The following is a 13,640-nucleotide window of genomic DNA, read 5'->3' as shown; positions in this document are numbered from 1 at the left end:
CTAGTGAAGTTTAAAGAGTTTTTTGTATAAATATTACTGAATTTATTGGGGGTGACACTGGTTAACAAAATTATACAAGTTTCAAGTGCACAGTTCTACAACACATCATTTGTACACTGTATTGTGTGTTTACCACCCCAAGTCAGATCTCTGTCCATTACTGTTTATCCTCCCATACCTTTTTTCACCCCTCCCCCCACCCTGGAAATTTACCACAATGTTGTCCAGGTCCATGAGCTCTTCCTCTTTCTCTTTTTTTGGGGGAGCACAATCCCTCCATCACCCCAACCCAGACCTACACCTGCCCACCCTAACTCCACAGCTGTCAGCTTCCATTCTTTCTGTGAATCTGGAATAACAATTATCAGTTGTTTCTTTTGCTCCCAGTTTGTGGCTTGTTTTCTCATTCTCTGGATTATCTTTGGAAGAGAAGTTTTTATTTTTAATGAAGTTCAGCCAATCATTTATTTCATGGATTGTGTCTTTGGCTTATTTGTTGTTTTTAAAGGTATTTTTTTTTGCATTATGATCAGAAAACACAGTCTATAAGATAAAATGAAATAGTTTATTAAAGCTTCATTTAGGTTCTATTTCAGTATCAATTTATCAGTATACTAGTCCTTTTCCCAGTATGGTTTGCGCTTTAGCTTCTGTTTAGGTAGGGCAAACAGCTACTATACTTATTTTTATCTTTGTTTATTTTGCCTTGTAAAAGCTTGTTATATTGTGAATAGACTATTTTTTCCATTTTTATTGCAAGCAAGTTATTGTCAATTCACAAATTTTTTAATATCTTACAGTCAGCTATATTGCCAGATTTCCTGGATAATTAGAAAAGCTTTTTAAATTTTAGTTCTAGAGTTCATTTGAGCATTTAGCAGTAAAGAGAATTTAATCTCTTTCTCAATCTTTATACCAATCATTTAATTTTATAGCTCTGCTGTATTTGTTGAATTACAGTGATTACAGACTCGTGCTTTCATGAATTTAATGCTTTCATGAATTTAATGAAGTGGTTTTAGAATTATTTTTCTTGGTTTTTGATAAATTGTCCTTTATCATTTAGATAATTTTATTTGAGGATTTTTGTTTTTACTTGGAATACTTGTGAATTTTCACAATTTTTAGGATGTGGTTTAATCATAACAAGTCGTCTTATTATTAGTGTGATCACATGGTGTTTTCTCTCTTTAGTTTGTTAATAGAACTAATTTTTTAATAGATTTTCCAATATTGAGCCACCCTTGTGCTTCTGCAATAAATTCTACTTGGTCAAAGTGTATACATTACAGGGTTCTCTTGGCTAATATTTTATTTAAATTCTTAGACTTATATTCATAAGTAACATTGCCTGCTTTTCTTTTTGGATACCTTTCTTGTTTTGTTACTAATAAAGAACTTTTTATCCTTTTCTATGATCAGAAATAATGATATTCTAATTCTCTGTTCTTTAAAGATTATACAGTATTTTACTGCAAATCTGGCTAGGTATCTTTCAGCTGTTTCTATGGTAATTGGAATATTCAAGTGTTATATGGTTTTCTGTGTTGTATTTTGGTAGTTCATGAGAAAATCATTTTTTCTAGATTTTATTTTCCTTATTTAGAGTAGTGAGGTGATTCCTTTTAGTGTTTAGATTTCATAACTTTTATTCTCTTTCAGTTTATTTCAGTTTAGCTTATACATGGTATAAGTACTTATGAGTAAACAAATGTTTATCTCTGTTTATGTATACATAATTGAATTTGAGTGTACTAAATTTATTCACAATCCAATTGTTGATTAGCTTTTTTGAATCTGAAACTTTTATTATCTCTCTCAGTAATTATGTATTTTCTGTGTATATTCTGTCTCTATATCAACACTTCATCTTAGACATTTTCTGTTAGGTAAAAATAGATCTGCATAAGATACATCTTGTATGAGTGGACTGTAATGGAGCTGTTTTCCTATAGGTGCATATTGAATTGTCTCTTAATTTTTTACCATGACAAGCAATCCTGTAGGAAACATTTTTGCAACTATCTGAGTTGGATTTTGTAAAGTGAAATTTCAGGATTGAAAAATGTTTGCATTTTTAATTTTGATAAGAATATTAAATTGCTGAAAAATACTAATTTCCCAATAGTAGTATTAGACTGCCCTTTTCTTCATACCCTTTCAACATTGATTACTTATGGTCTTGTCATTTATTTGATGAGCAGAAACTTTGATTTTAATATGTACTTCCTTGATTTACTAATAAAATTGAACATCTAGATATATCATCTGTACTGAGTTCTACTAATGGCCATGCTTGTTTTTCCATTAGATTGTCTTACTGATTGTAGTAGATTTTTCGGTGTTAAGGATAAAAAATTTTAATGCCTTATTTTGCGAATATTTACCATTTGTAAAAACGTTGACTTTTGATTGATTCCCCAAAACTACCATTTATGTCAACAGTTTTTTATTAGTACAATAGCTATGTCAGTAATAAAATAATTTTGGGAATGGTAGTGACAAAAATGCAGAGTAATTCTGGTGTAAGGGATATCTGAACTCCTGCAAGGCCCCAAAGCAACTAACCTTAAGTTTAAAGCTAATTTCCTGGTTTTGATCCTTTCAAAATATACATCTGAGTCTTTGTTAGATTCCCACTATTTCTACAAGGACAGTCTTAAGTCCTTGATTGGCAACACCTGCTTATTGTTTTGAAGGTAGTTGTTAATATATCCATTAATGTTTTATGCCATTCTTCATCTTACATTCACCATTCAGATACTTGTTTTTACATTTTTTTTTTTTAACAAATTAGTTTTGGCCAAAAGCAAGATAAATTACAGTTTTACTTTAAAGTGCAGATTTAAAAGGAGTAAAAAATTTATCAGATAAATCATTTTCCTCACTCCAAAATTAACTTCTGTAAGTGAATTTGGCATATTAAGATATTAGTACAGAATTTATATTACTGTCTGAAGAGATTGTTTCTATTGATGCAGAGATTTGGAACCTTGCTTCTTAGTAGGACCATAGTTTGGGCCAGAACAATGTTGTAATGAACTAACTAGCTAGTCATGTTCTTTTACTTACTTGTGCTCTGTTTTCTATAAAGTGGGGATAATATTTGGTAGCTACCTCAGAAGGTTATTAAAAGAATTAACTGATAATCAGTGCAAAGCAGTTAGCACAGGGCTTACCATTTAGTAATTGATGGGACATTTATCTGTTCTTACTGATAATTAGACTGTCCCTGAATATAGCAAGCTTGAAAGTATCTCAGAGTGGGTAAAATATGGTCTGTAGAGGCAGATATGATTGAATTTTTCTAGTTTTATCTTTTATTGACTGAATTATTATGAGCAGGTTATTAACCCATCTAAGCCTTGGTTTCTTATTTGTAAAATGGGGATAATGGTCTTACCTACTTTGTAATGTAGTTATAAGGCTCAAAGTAACAGATAGTGAATACCAAATTGTTTACTATTTGTTTTACTGGTTTGTATATTTCCCCTTATCCTCCCCATTGTTTGGTCTTTCACATTCCATGATATCTTAAGTTTATTTATGGTGAACCTCCTCTTTTCTTGATGCCCTTTGGCAGATGTGACTTGAGAAGTATAAATATAATTTTGGAACTTAACTGATTTCTCTTAAAGATAGTACAATCTTGCAATGCTACTTAGTTTATTTTTTAAAAAATTAGGAAAAAATACAAACTTCTTTATAACACCATTTAATTTATGAAATAAATTATTAACCATACACTTGAATCTTTTGTATATGCCTGTAATTGCATCACTTTTTGTTGAGATTTTAAAGTAAGTGAATAACAGCAAGCTAAGTATTTTATTATTTTATTAATTATTTTATACTTTTAATTTCTTCATATATTGCTTTGAAACATGATACTGATATTCACTGTCAGTGGCACTGTTAAATAATTTAAATGTTTTTGTACAATAATTTTTTTCCTTCAGAAATCAATGTGGACAGAACATAAATCACCTGATGGAAGGACTTACTACTACAATACTGAAACAAAGCAGTCTACTTGGGAAAAACCAGATGATCTTAAAACACCTGCAGAGGTAAAAGTTTGAGGGCCAGAAATTGGGGATTATTAAGTAGATTGGGTCTCTCTTCTTTTTTCTTTCTTTTATTTTTTTTGAGATGTCATGGGTATTTAATTATCTAAATAGTGCTGCTTATATCTCAAAGGTATTCAGAGGGTTAAAAGGCTTAATAAACACACCAGTCAGCAAAAAGACCACTCATTCCCCTCTTTGAGCAGACCAATTTCATTCACTGATTTATCCCTTCCTCAGGAACCCTTGCTGGGTGGCATTAATTTAAGAAAGGTGATTTAAAGAATTAATTAGAAGAAAAAAAGGGCTTTCTCTCTGACTGCCCTTTATTTTTTAAATTCATATGTCAAATTGTTTTCCTCTTTATAGTAAACCTGGATGACTTCATGTCTTTCAGTAAGTTCTTAAAATTTTCAAATGGGGTAGATTTAATGAAGATGAATTAAATTACACATATTTCCTTCTCTTAGAGTGGGAAATTGTCTCTCTGAAAAATGTCCCCCTTCTCCCCCCCCCCAAAAAAGTATGTACTTTTCATCTTATGTTGCAAATTTTACCATTCAAAATACACAGATAAGGAAGCAAGATTGAAGGAATAAATTGAGTAAGCAATATTACATATGGGGAACTCCAAAGTGCTAAGTAAAAGTAGATCTGGCATTTCAAACTATATTTAAGGTTTTTCCTGATTGGCACTGTATCCTCCCCCCCGCCCCCCGAATTAAGGAATTTGAGGGGGTAAACGTATTTTCCAGCCACCTCACTAATATGTACCACAGTACTTAGAAGGGGAGATTGGTAGACACTCTAATGTTTTGTTTATCCCAATATTGACATATTCAGTAATATTTATCAATTATATATTTGCCTAAGACATTCTGTTCTGGATTTTAGTTTTGAATAGAATTCTCATACCACCCTAACTGATCTATATATTAGGTATTAAGTATATCATACTTACATATTATTTCCTTATGGGTAATTCACGTAGATTTGTAATTATTATGAAGCTGAAATCTAAGCATGACTAAATCAGATTTTGCTTTTTCCCAAATTTTATGTTTATACTTGTATTGGTATTTGAAAAGTCTGTTTGTGAAATGTGGATGGTAATTTTTACCTTTGATGGGGTGTAAATGGCAAGAGCACGTATGTAGCATTTGAAATTCAGATAGACCTGGTTTTGAATCTTGCCTCTGTCTCTTAATAGGTATATTAGCTCAGACAAGTTACTTTCTCAAAGTAGATTTGGAATAATATAAATGTTACAGTATTGTTGTAATGATTAAATAATGTATTCAAATCTTAACATTCCTAGTAAGTTTCTTGTAATTGGTAGCTTATATACCACTACCTCACAAGCTTTCAAATTGTATAGCTTGGCAATATCTAGTGAACACGGGGATGTCAATGATGAACGATGCTAAATACATTACTATTAACTGGCAGTTTTTATTTCCTCTCAGCAACTTTTATCTAAATGCCCCTGGAAAGAGTACAAATCTGACTCTGGAAAGCCATACTATTACAATTCTCAAACAAAAGAATCCCGTTGGGCCAAACCTAAAGAACTTGAGGATCTTGAAGGTAAAACAGAAAAAAAATAATTCTTAATGTTAAATTTTTACGTATATATGTCATTCACACTGAAACAGTCCTTCATAAATAGAATTGTTCGAACAAAGGCCTTATTTTTTAAAATTAAATGATTAGATTGTTTAAAAATGGTATAACAGTTTTATGGGCTCTTATCTTTTTGTTGCTCTAGATCTCAGTTCTATAGATTTTAAATAGATTTTTATTTGATTTGATTCCACTGAAACTAGGATACCAGAATACCATTGTTGCTGGAAGTCTTATTACAAAATCAAACCTGCATGGTGAGCTGCTTTGATAATTCATTTTCTGTCATTTAACATTTTTAGAGTATGTCACTAATGTTCACTAACCGTGATTGGATAAATCTTCAGTGAGGAGTCTAATTCAAAGAATTCTTTTAATTTAAGGGTTATATTATAAATGAGCTTGTAGCTTTTAAAGTAGTATTTTGGGTTTGGTTTGTTTTTTTAAAGTTATTTATCATTGGAAAATTGAACATGAACATTATGTATGATATTTCTAAATACAGCTTTGGGTGTTGGTGCATACATGGAATATGGGACTTAACCTATTTAGCAGAGATCCTTCAATCCCTATCAGACTATACAGTTAATGCAGATTTTATATAATCACAACATTGCAAAATAGCCCTCATGCTTGTTATGGGATAATTAAGGTAAGCAAAATATCATGCTTCACTTACAAAGGGAGGATTTTTTTTAACATCTTCAGCTATTCAGAATACGGCTTAAAATCTAGAAATACGTAATACAAAACACAGGACTTTGACTTTTGACAATCTGGTTTCAAACTATAGTAGGTTAAAAGCAACAGGGTGTAGGAGAATGGGGCTAATAAAGTACACTGTAATGTGAGATGACATCTGACAGAAAAGAGAGAATACAAAATTCTTAAAGGCTCTGTGGTATTAAGTCTATTTACCTTTACCCCATGTCACCTCATTAACTTAGATATCATTTGTATCTGAAAAATAATTTATATTAGTAATGGTAATCCCTGCAGTATATTTTCTCGGCCGTCCTAAACAGATTTTCAGAAATGACTTAGTTTTAAAAATATTTGCAGAGTTAAGCTTGTATTATCACTTACATGGAGCACCTCATTCCCTAATGATGCTGGCTGAGAAAGGTATTTTTGTTACCCCTACAGAAAAATTTACCTAAATCTCTGTACTAGCATTGGCTAATTAATAATATTGTAGATAGGTAGATCCCCAGTTTATTGATGTAAGAAATAGCAAGCTCATTTCTGATATAACCCTATTACATAGAGTTGGTGTGCATAACTATCTATCTACTTGTCAATGCTAGTATATATGTGCTGGAATTTTAGAATATGAATTTAATCCTGTTTTGAATTTAGTATCTTTAAAAAAAATAACAATTTTATTTCTGGGGAAAATACTACTTTATTGCAGAATTATGTAGGTACTTTCAGGAAGTTTTTCAGTGGCCCGCAGTCTTTGGGGAAGCAGCAGTGTGGGGAGAAGCTTTCCTAGAAACTGCTATTTAAATTTGTCTTCATTCTTTAATTGCTGCCCTGGGACTTTGGAGCAAGCGCTTGCTCAGTAAAAGTTGTGATTTGTTTTATTTTGGATGGTAAATTAAATCTTATTTTATGAAACATTTTTAAAAATCTCCTTTAAAGTTTGTTTTCAGTGATTGTATTTAAAAACTGTGTATTACATAACTTTTCTTTTTTCTCTTTAATAGCAATGATCAAAGCTGAAGAAAGCAGGTAAGCAATTTTCAATATCAATATGTATTTAGACTTGATATTTTCTGTAGTCTTGTTTTAACTGTATAAATAGTATTAACATATTAGGCCTTATGGTTTGGTGTCTGAAGGATTTGAGGGTGGGAAGAGGGATATTTACTCAAGGTATGCAAGTGATGCTTTACTAGACGGTAATTATTTTAATTTGGACTGCATCATTTATGAATTAAGATTGTGTTGTAGAAAAGTCCAAAAGGAAGAAGTATTGTATCGATATTATCTCTCCCTTTATTCAGATTTTTCTTTTAATGGTTGAAGTGAATAAAATTTAAGAATCTTAAATTTATGATAGAGGTCAAATTTTATGACATGATACAATCTGATAGGCCTTTTGTACACGGAAACAATTATTAGACTTTAGGAAATGAAGGCTGTTGTTGCCTGAGTGCCTATCATGCTTTGATTTAATTCATGGAAGTTTGCTGAATTAATTCAAAGTAATCCAGTTTCATTTCATGGTTTTAATTTTTTTGGACAGCTTAACAGTTTGGCAGCACTGCCATTTTTCCATTTTAAGAGTTTCTCTTGTTCATTTGACTGTATGATAATTAAAAAATAGCTTTATTTGGCTTTGTGATTATTAATAATGAAATAACCTGTTTTCTTTTTTTAAAATATACAGTAAGCAAGAAGAGTGCACCACAGCATCAACAGCCCCAGTTCCTACAACAGAAATTCCAACCACGATGAGCACCATGGCTGCTGCAGAGGCAGCAGCTGCTGTTGTTGCAGCCGCAGCAGCTGCTGCGGCTGCTGCGGCTGCTGCCAATGCCAGTGCCTCCACCTCTGCTTCTAATACTGTTGGTGGAACTGTTCCAGTTGTTCCTGAGCCTGAAGTTACTTCAATTGTTGCTACTGTAGTAGACAATGAAAACACAGTAACAATTTCAACTGAAGAACAAGCACAACTTACTAGTACCCCTGCTATTCAGGATCAAAGTGTTGAAGTGTCCAGTAATGCTGGAGAAGAAACATCTAAGGAAACTGTAGCCGAGTAAGTTTAGTAGCTTGTTTTCTACAAATCAATACAGATAAGAAATTGCCAGTTTAGTCAGTCACCATTAAGTGTTAATTTTTTGAGAACATTTGGGGTAGTGAACAACACAGTGCAGTTTACAAGATTATATGCTGTGGAATTGTGCACCTGAAATCTGTTTAATTCTGTTAACCAGTGTCACCTCAGTAAATTCAATAAAAAGGCAGAAAAAAGAATCAAAGCATAAGCCTTAAGATAATAGATACTTTTTGAGGCTGAATTTTGTTTGGGTCATGCTGTGAAACTCTTGGAAAGCTAATCCACAGTTGTGGATGAGGCACAAATTTATGGTGTGCCCAGAACTTTAGTAATCAAGATATATCATATTGTGATGCAGTATTTTAAAACAATCAGTGCAGAACGTCCATGATTAATAAAATATCAAAATTTTAAATAAAGATCAGTATTAGTGATTTTCTCAAATACGTCTTAGCACAGCACTGCAATTTGCTACAGTTTGATATTGAACAAGCAAAAATTAATAGTCAAAAATAAAGATAATACTTAGGATGTGGGGAAACTTGTGAAATTAAGTTGGTACAACTTCTTTAATAAGGCAAAAGTTTGCAAGTACTTGCATACCTATAATCTAGTAATATTTCATATAGTAATGCTTTTATAGAGCTGTAAGAAGTAACCTTGAGGTATGCTTCCTGACTTAATGATGTCCACATGGTTATCCATCTTAATAATTTAAGCATATTGCTTTCTTATCCCCCTTTTCATAACACTTCTGTTTTTCTTAGGTACATTTCTCAAAGTGAAAACAGCTTTATAATTCTCCTGATGTTTAGTTTCAAAGACAGAAAGTATATTTGAAGACATCAAAGTAGTTTTTAATACTTTGTTTATATCCTGCCCTTATTCTTTGTGTTTAAAGTATGTACATACATATGAGACACCTTCCACATTATGTTGACTTCCACATTATGTTGGCTTATTATTTAATAACATACATAAGTTTTAAGTGTTCTACTCACATTTAGGATTGTTAGTATTTTCTCCATTATCTTTCCCGAAGTATTCTACTTAAAAGTTTTTTTGTTGTTTTTTTTTTCTGAACTCTGTATAAAGCATTGTTAGAGCTTTCATCAAGACCCCAAAACTGCCCATGAGCAAATACTTTCAGTTTTGTAGATAATAAAATCTGTCACAGCAAGTCAAGTTCTGTGGTAGCACATAGTCAGCCATAAACAATGTGTAAACTTCATGAGTGTGGTTATGTTCTAGTGAAGTTGTATTTACAGAAACAGGCAGCAGACTGGATTTGGCCCAGGGGTCATCATTTGCTTACCCTGATTTAGGTTGATCTCTTTCTTTTTGATATTTATATGGTTGCCCATATTCTGTTCTTATGAGACTAAAATGAAGGCACTGTATATGTTTGATAAGCCATTTAAAATATTAAGTTGTGAACTAGTGGAACCAGTGTTTTAGTGTAATTAAATTTTTATTTTGGTCTTTGTGCAGGGCCTTAATAACTGAATATTTCAGAAAAAAATATATATTACCTTTATTTCTTTATGTTCAGGTAAGCATGCGGGGTTCATATAGGAGAATAATTTAACATCAAATTTTAGCTGAACATCAAATAGTTAAGTTTTTCTAAATGAAACGAATGTTTATTTAAATTATAAATAACATGTTTAAATTTCTCTCTAGTTTTACTCCCAAAAAAGAAGAGGAAGAAAGCCAACCAGCAAAAAAAACATACACTTGGAATACAAAGGAAGAGGCAAAGCAAGCATTTAAAGAATTACTGAAAGAAAAGGTATTTATATGACAGATTTTTATATGACATAAAAGAATTATCTAAGAATGAAGTTACTCTTCATTGCAGTCAGTATTGTGATGTCTTGATTGAAAATGCTAATTTCATAGACTGTTGTAACTGAAAATGAATAAATTTTTCCATGTTTTTAAAGAATATTTTTTATGAACTGACTTAACAAAAAAATACCAATTGTGTGCAAAAGTATAAAATTCACTTCTATATTTAATGTAAGATTTTTTTTAATTCATAGGACATGTTTATCTTTTAATCAATAGTCTTAAGAAAAAGTGTTCATTCTCTGTTTAAATTTAAGTTTTCTTTTTAGTCTATAGGCATATTGTTTCCCAGATTTGCCTTGTTTCAATAAGAAATTATTTTAGATCTTTTTTAAAAACTGCAAAAAGTGTTTGATGTTTGCAGTATTATACTTTGTTTCCTGTTGTATGATTAACTATTTATATAAAGTTTTAATTTTTCATTATTTGTCTTTCAGCGAGTACCATCTAATGCTTCATGGGAGCAAGCTATGAAAATGATCATAAATGATCCACGATACAGGTAATAACTTTGACTTTTTTTTTTTAATTTTCACTTTTGAGTATAGCAAGCCTAGCAAATTCAGAATTTTATAAATCAATATAACTTTCCACTTCTATTGTCTTCTGTTAATTTGGATATCAAGAATAGAGTTGTTCTGTGTCTGATACGAACCCAGGAAAAGCTTTGTCGTATAATTTTAGTACCCTGCCCTGCCACAGATGAAATTAGAATTATTTGAAAGTAGAAATTATTTTCTGTAATCATGTCTTATTTTTAATGTCTTAACTGAAATTTTCTTGTGAATAAAAGCAGTTATTGTTTTGCAAAGCATCAATATTTGATTGTCCTCCCTTCATTTACTCTTACGTGGCATTTTTCTATTGTTTAGTGCTTTAGCAAAGTTGAGTGAAAAAAAGCAGGCCTTTAATGCCTATAAAGTTCAGACAGAAAAAGAAGAAAAAGAAGAAGCAAGATCGAAATACAAAGAAGCTAAGGAATCCTTTCAGCGTTTTCTTGAAAATCATGAGAAAATGACATCCACGACCAGATACAAGTAAGATTTTTAGTGAAGCATGATACATGTTTACTGAGCTGTTTCTGTGTCATACTTCTTGCCAAGTACAGTAACTGTTCCAAAGTAGATGCTCATTAAATAAAACCAGATGACTGTAAACAGAAGTTTTATTAGGTACATGATAAACCAGTAGTTAAACATGAAATTTAACTTATGGACCCACTGAGTTAATAATTAGGGGTAGAGCTTTTCTCTACTTAATATAAAAATTGAAATTTTTGATACTTGTGATGAAACTAGTCTATTTTCATTAAACATAGCATTTTGAAAATTTGTATTTACATAGCATTCTTGATTTTAGAGTATTGTTTAAAACTGTGGGCAATTCAACATTAACGTGTAGTAAGCTGTTAAATTCATTTTTTCTGTGTGCTTCATTATTTTTGTCACTCTTCCAGTAGAGCTTTAGTGAAAAACTCTTTTATTTCTTTAACTATTCCTAAATTTCTGACAACTTTTTGAAGTCTGTAATTTAGTACCATGGGCAGTTTGATAGTCTCTGTAGCTACCCCAAGAATTAGAGATATTCTTGACTACAAAACAGTGCTTACTTAGAATTAACTGTTGCCTAGGGAGAGATGGAGGCCTAAGCTATTTTATTCTTTTTCTTAATTATTCAAAAGTTTCCTTTATGATATAGTCATGAATTTAAAATGGAAATGAATGATCATTTGGTGGTTTTAAATTTGTGTAAAATTAAAATGGTTTAAGATAAATTTGTGTAATACAGAGTAATATTTAATTGTTCTAACATAGAAAAGCAGAGCAAATGTTTGGCGAGATGGAAGTCTGGAATGCAATATCAGAACGTGACCGTCTTGAAATCTATGAAGATGTTTTATTCTTTCTCTCAAAGAAAGAAAAGGTATAATTCACTCTTATTTATTGATAAAACAAGGTGTTTCTTCATTCCAACTAGTAGTTATTTTGTCACATGTCCATTTTTGTTGGTTGTTTATCTAGTTTATATGGTGCAGCAGATATGTTTATTAGAAGTTAGGTTTAAAATTGGACAGCTCCTCTAAGTACTGATACGGACATAGTAAGTACAGATTATCTTTTGCTTGAATTGTCATTGGTTGGCTGTTTTATGCCTATTTTGAGAGTTAAGATACTCAGTGTTTTTGCTAAACTGCTTTTGTTTATGATTCTTTTATAAGAAGGGCAATACTGTGTAATGGTTTCCAGTAAAATATAGGGGATAGTGTTTTAAATTACCTCTTTTTGCACATATCTATGGAATGCACTTAATTGTGTATTACCCAGTCTTCAAGAGACTTACAGACATGTATTATTAACAAACATTTGATTTACCTGGAAATGACGGTCTTAGCATTTATTTACTGTGCGATTTGTTTGCAGTAACTGTGTTTTTTTAGACCATGCCTACAGTGCATAGTTGTAGGAAGAGACATTTTGTTTTCCAGATTCTGGCTTTAGAAGAGAGGTGAAAAACTTGAAGGTAGGTATCAAGCCAAGCAATTAGGCTTAGAGCATTGGAAAGGTAAATAATGTTGATGTTCAAAGTAAATGGGTAACATTTGAAATTTGGTCATCAGTTAAAATATAAAGAAACCTTTACTAATCACAGTTCAGATGTACTTTCTTTGAACTTCAAAATGTGTATTCATATTTTTGATTTAGGAACAAGCAAAGCAGTTGAGGAAGAGAAATTGGGAAGCCTTAAAAAACATACTTGACAACATGGCTAATGTAACATACTCTACTACTTGGTCAGAAGCCCAGCAGTATCTGATGGATAATCCAACTTTTGCAGAAGATGAGGAATTACAGAGTAAGCATAATAACTAAATTGAGAAACAATTTTCTGTGTTTTTGTTTTTGTTTTAAAGATTTTATTTATTTTTAAAAAGGGGTAGGGAGGGAGAGAAACATCAGTGTGTGGTTGCATCTCGAGCGCCCCCTGCTGGAAACCTGGCCTGCAACCCAAGCATGTGCCCTGACTGGGAATGGAACTGGTACCCTTTGGTTTGCAGGCCAGCATTCAGTCCACTGAGCCACACCAGCCAGGGTGAGATACAGTTTTTAACAGGTTGTTGAGCAGCAAGGAATATCATATTTTTTACAAGACGACTAAATTTTACACAATTGTTTGTTTCTGACAGAGTGTTTTGTTTCTAATTGTTTTGTGATTTAGGACAAAAATAATTTTCCAGAAATCTGAAGTTAGCTTTATCAGATAATCCTTGAAATATGTTTATCATTGGTTAAACTTGAAATTGTCTTTGTGTG

The 13,640-nt window shown here is 31.7% G+C and overlaps 1 protein-coding gene across 8 annotated transcripts in view; it reads left to right on the top strand.

Moving 5' to 3' along the window:
• The window catches only part of PRPF40A (pre-mRNA processing factor 40 homolog A), a 51,196-nt gene that overhangs the window by 24,262 nt on the left and 13,294 nt on the right, over nucleotides 1-13,640 (top strand). For 4 of the 8 annotated variants that reach the window (XM_054562448.1, XM_054562447.1, XM_054562444.1 and 1 more), the window contains exons 6-15: nucleotides 3,960-4,070; nucleotides 5,534-5,654; nucleotides 5,894-5,947; nucleotides 7,400-7,424; nucleotides 8,086-8,457; nucleotides 10,162-10,270; nucleotides 10,767-10,831; nucleotides 11,202-11,366; nucleotides 12,144-12,252; nucleotides 13,032-13,182. In XM_054562448.1, coding sequence (XP_054418423.1) covers nucleotides 3,960-4,070; nucleotides 5,534-5,654; nucleotides 5,894-5,947; nucleotides 7,400-7,424; nucleotides 8,086-8,457; nucleotides 10,162-10,270; nucleotides 10,767-10,831; nucleotides 11,202-11,366; nucleotides 12,144-12,252; nucleotides 13,032-13,182 — 1,282 coding nt within the window. The remainder of the gene's footprint in view (nucleotides 1-3,959; nucleotides 4,071-5,533; nucleotides 5,655-5,893; nucleotides 5,948-7,399; nucleotides 7,425-8,085; nucleotides 8,458-10,161; nucleotides 10,271-10,766; nucleotides 10,832-11,201; nucleotides 11,367-12,143; nucleotides 12,253-13,031; nucleotides 13,183-13,640) is intronic. The other 4 variants (XM_054562450.1, XM_054562449.1, XM_054562446.1 and 1 more) reach the window with 1 other exon arrangement.

Source organism: Pteronotus mesoamericanus, unplaced genomic scaffold, assembly GCF_021234165.1.
Source record: "Pteronotus mesoamericanus isolate MK-2021 breed Mesoamerican mustached bat unplaced genomic scaffold, CSHL_Meso_final scaffold_651, whole genome shotgun sequence".
Classification (NCBI taxonomy): Eukaryota; Metazoa; Chordata; class Mammalia; order Chiroptera; family Mormoopidae; genus Pteronotus; species Pteronotus mesoamericanus.
This window is presented reverse-complemented; position numbering and strand designations above follow the sequence as displayed.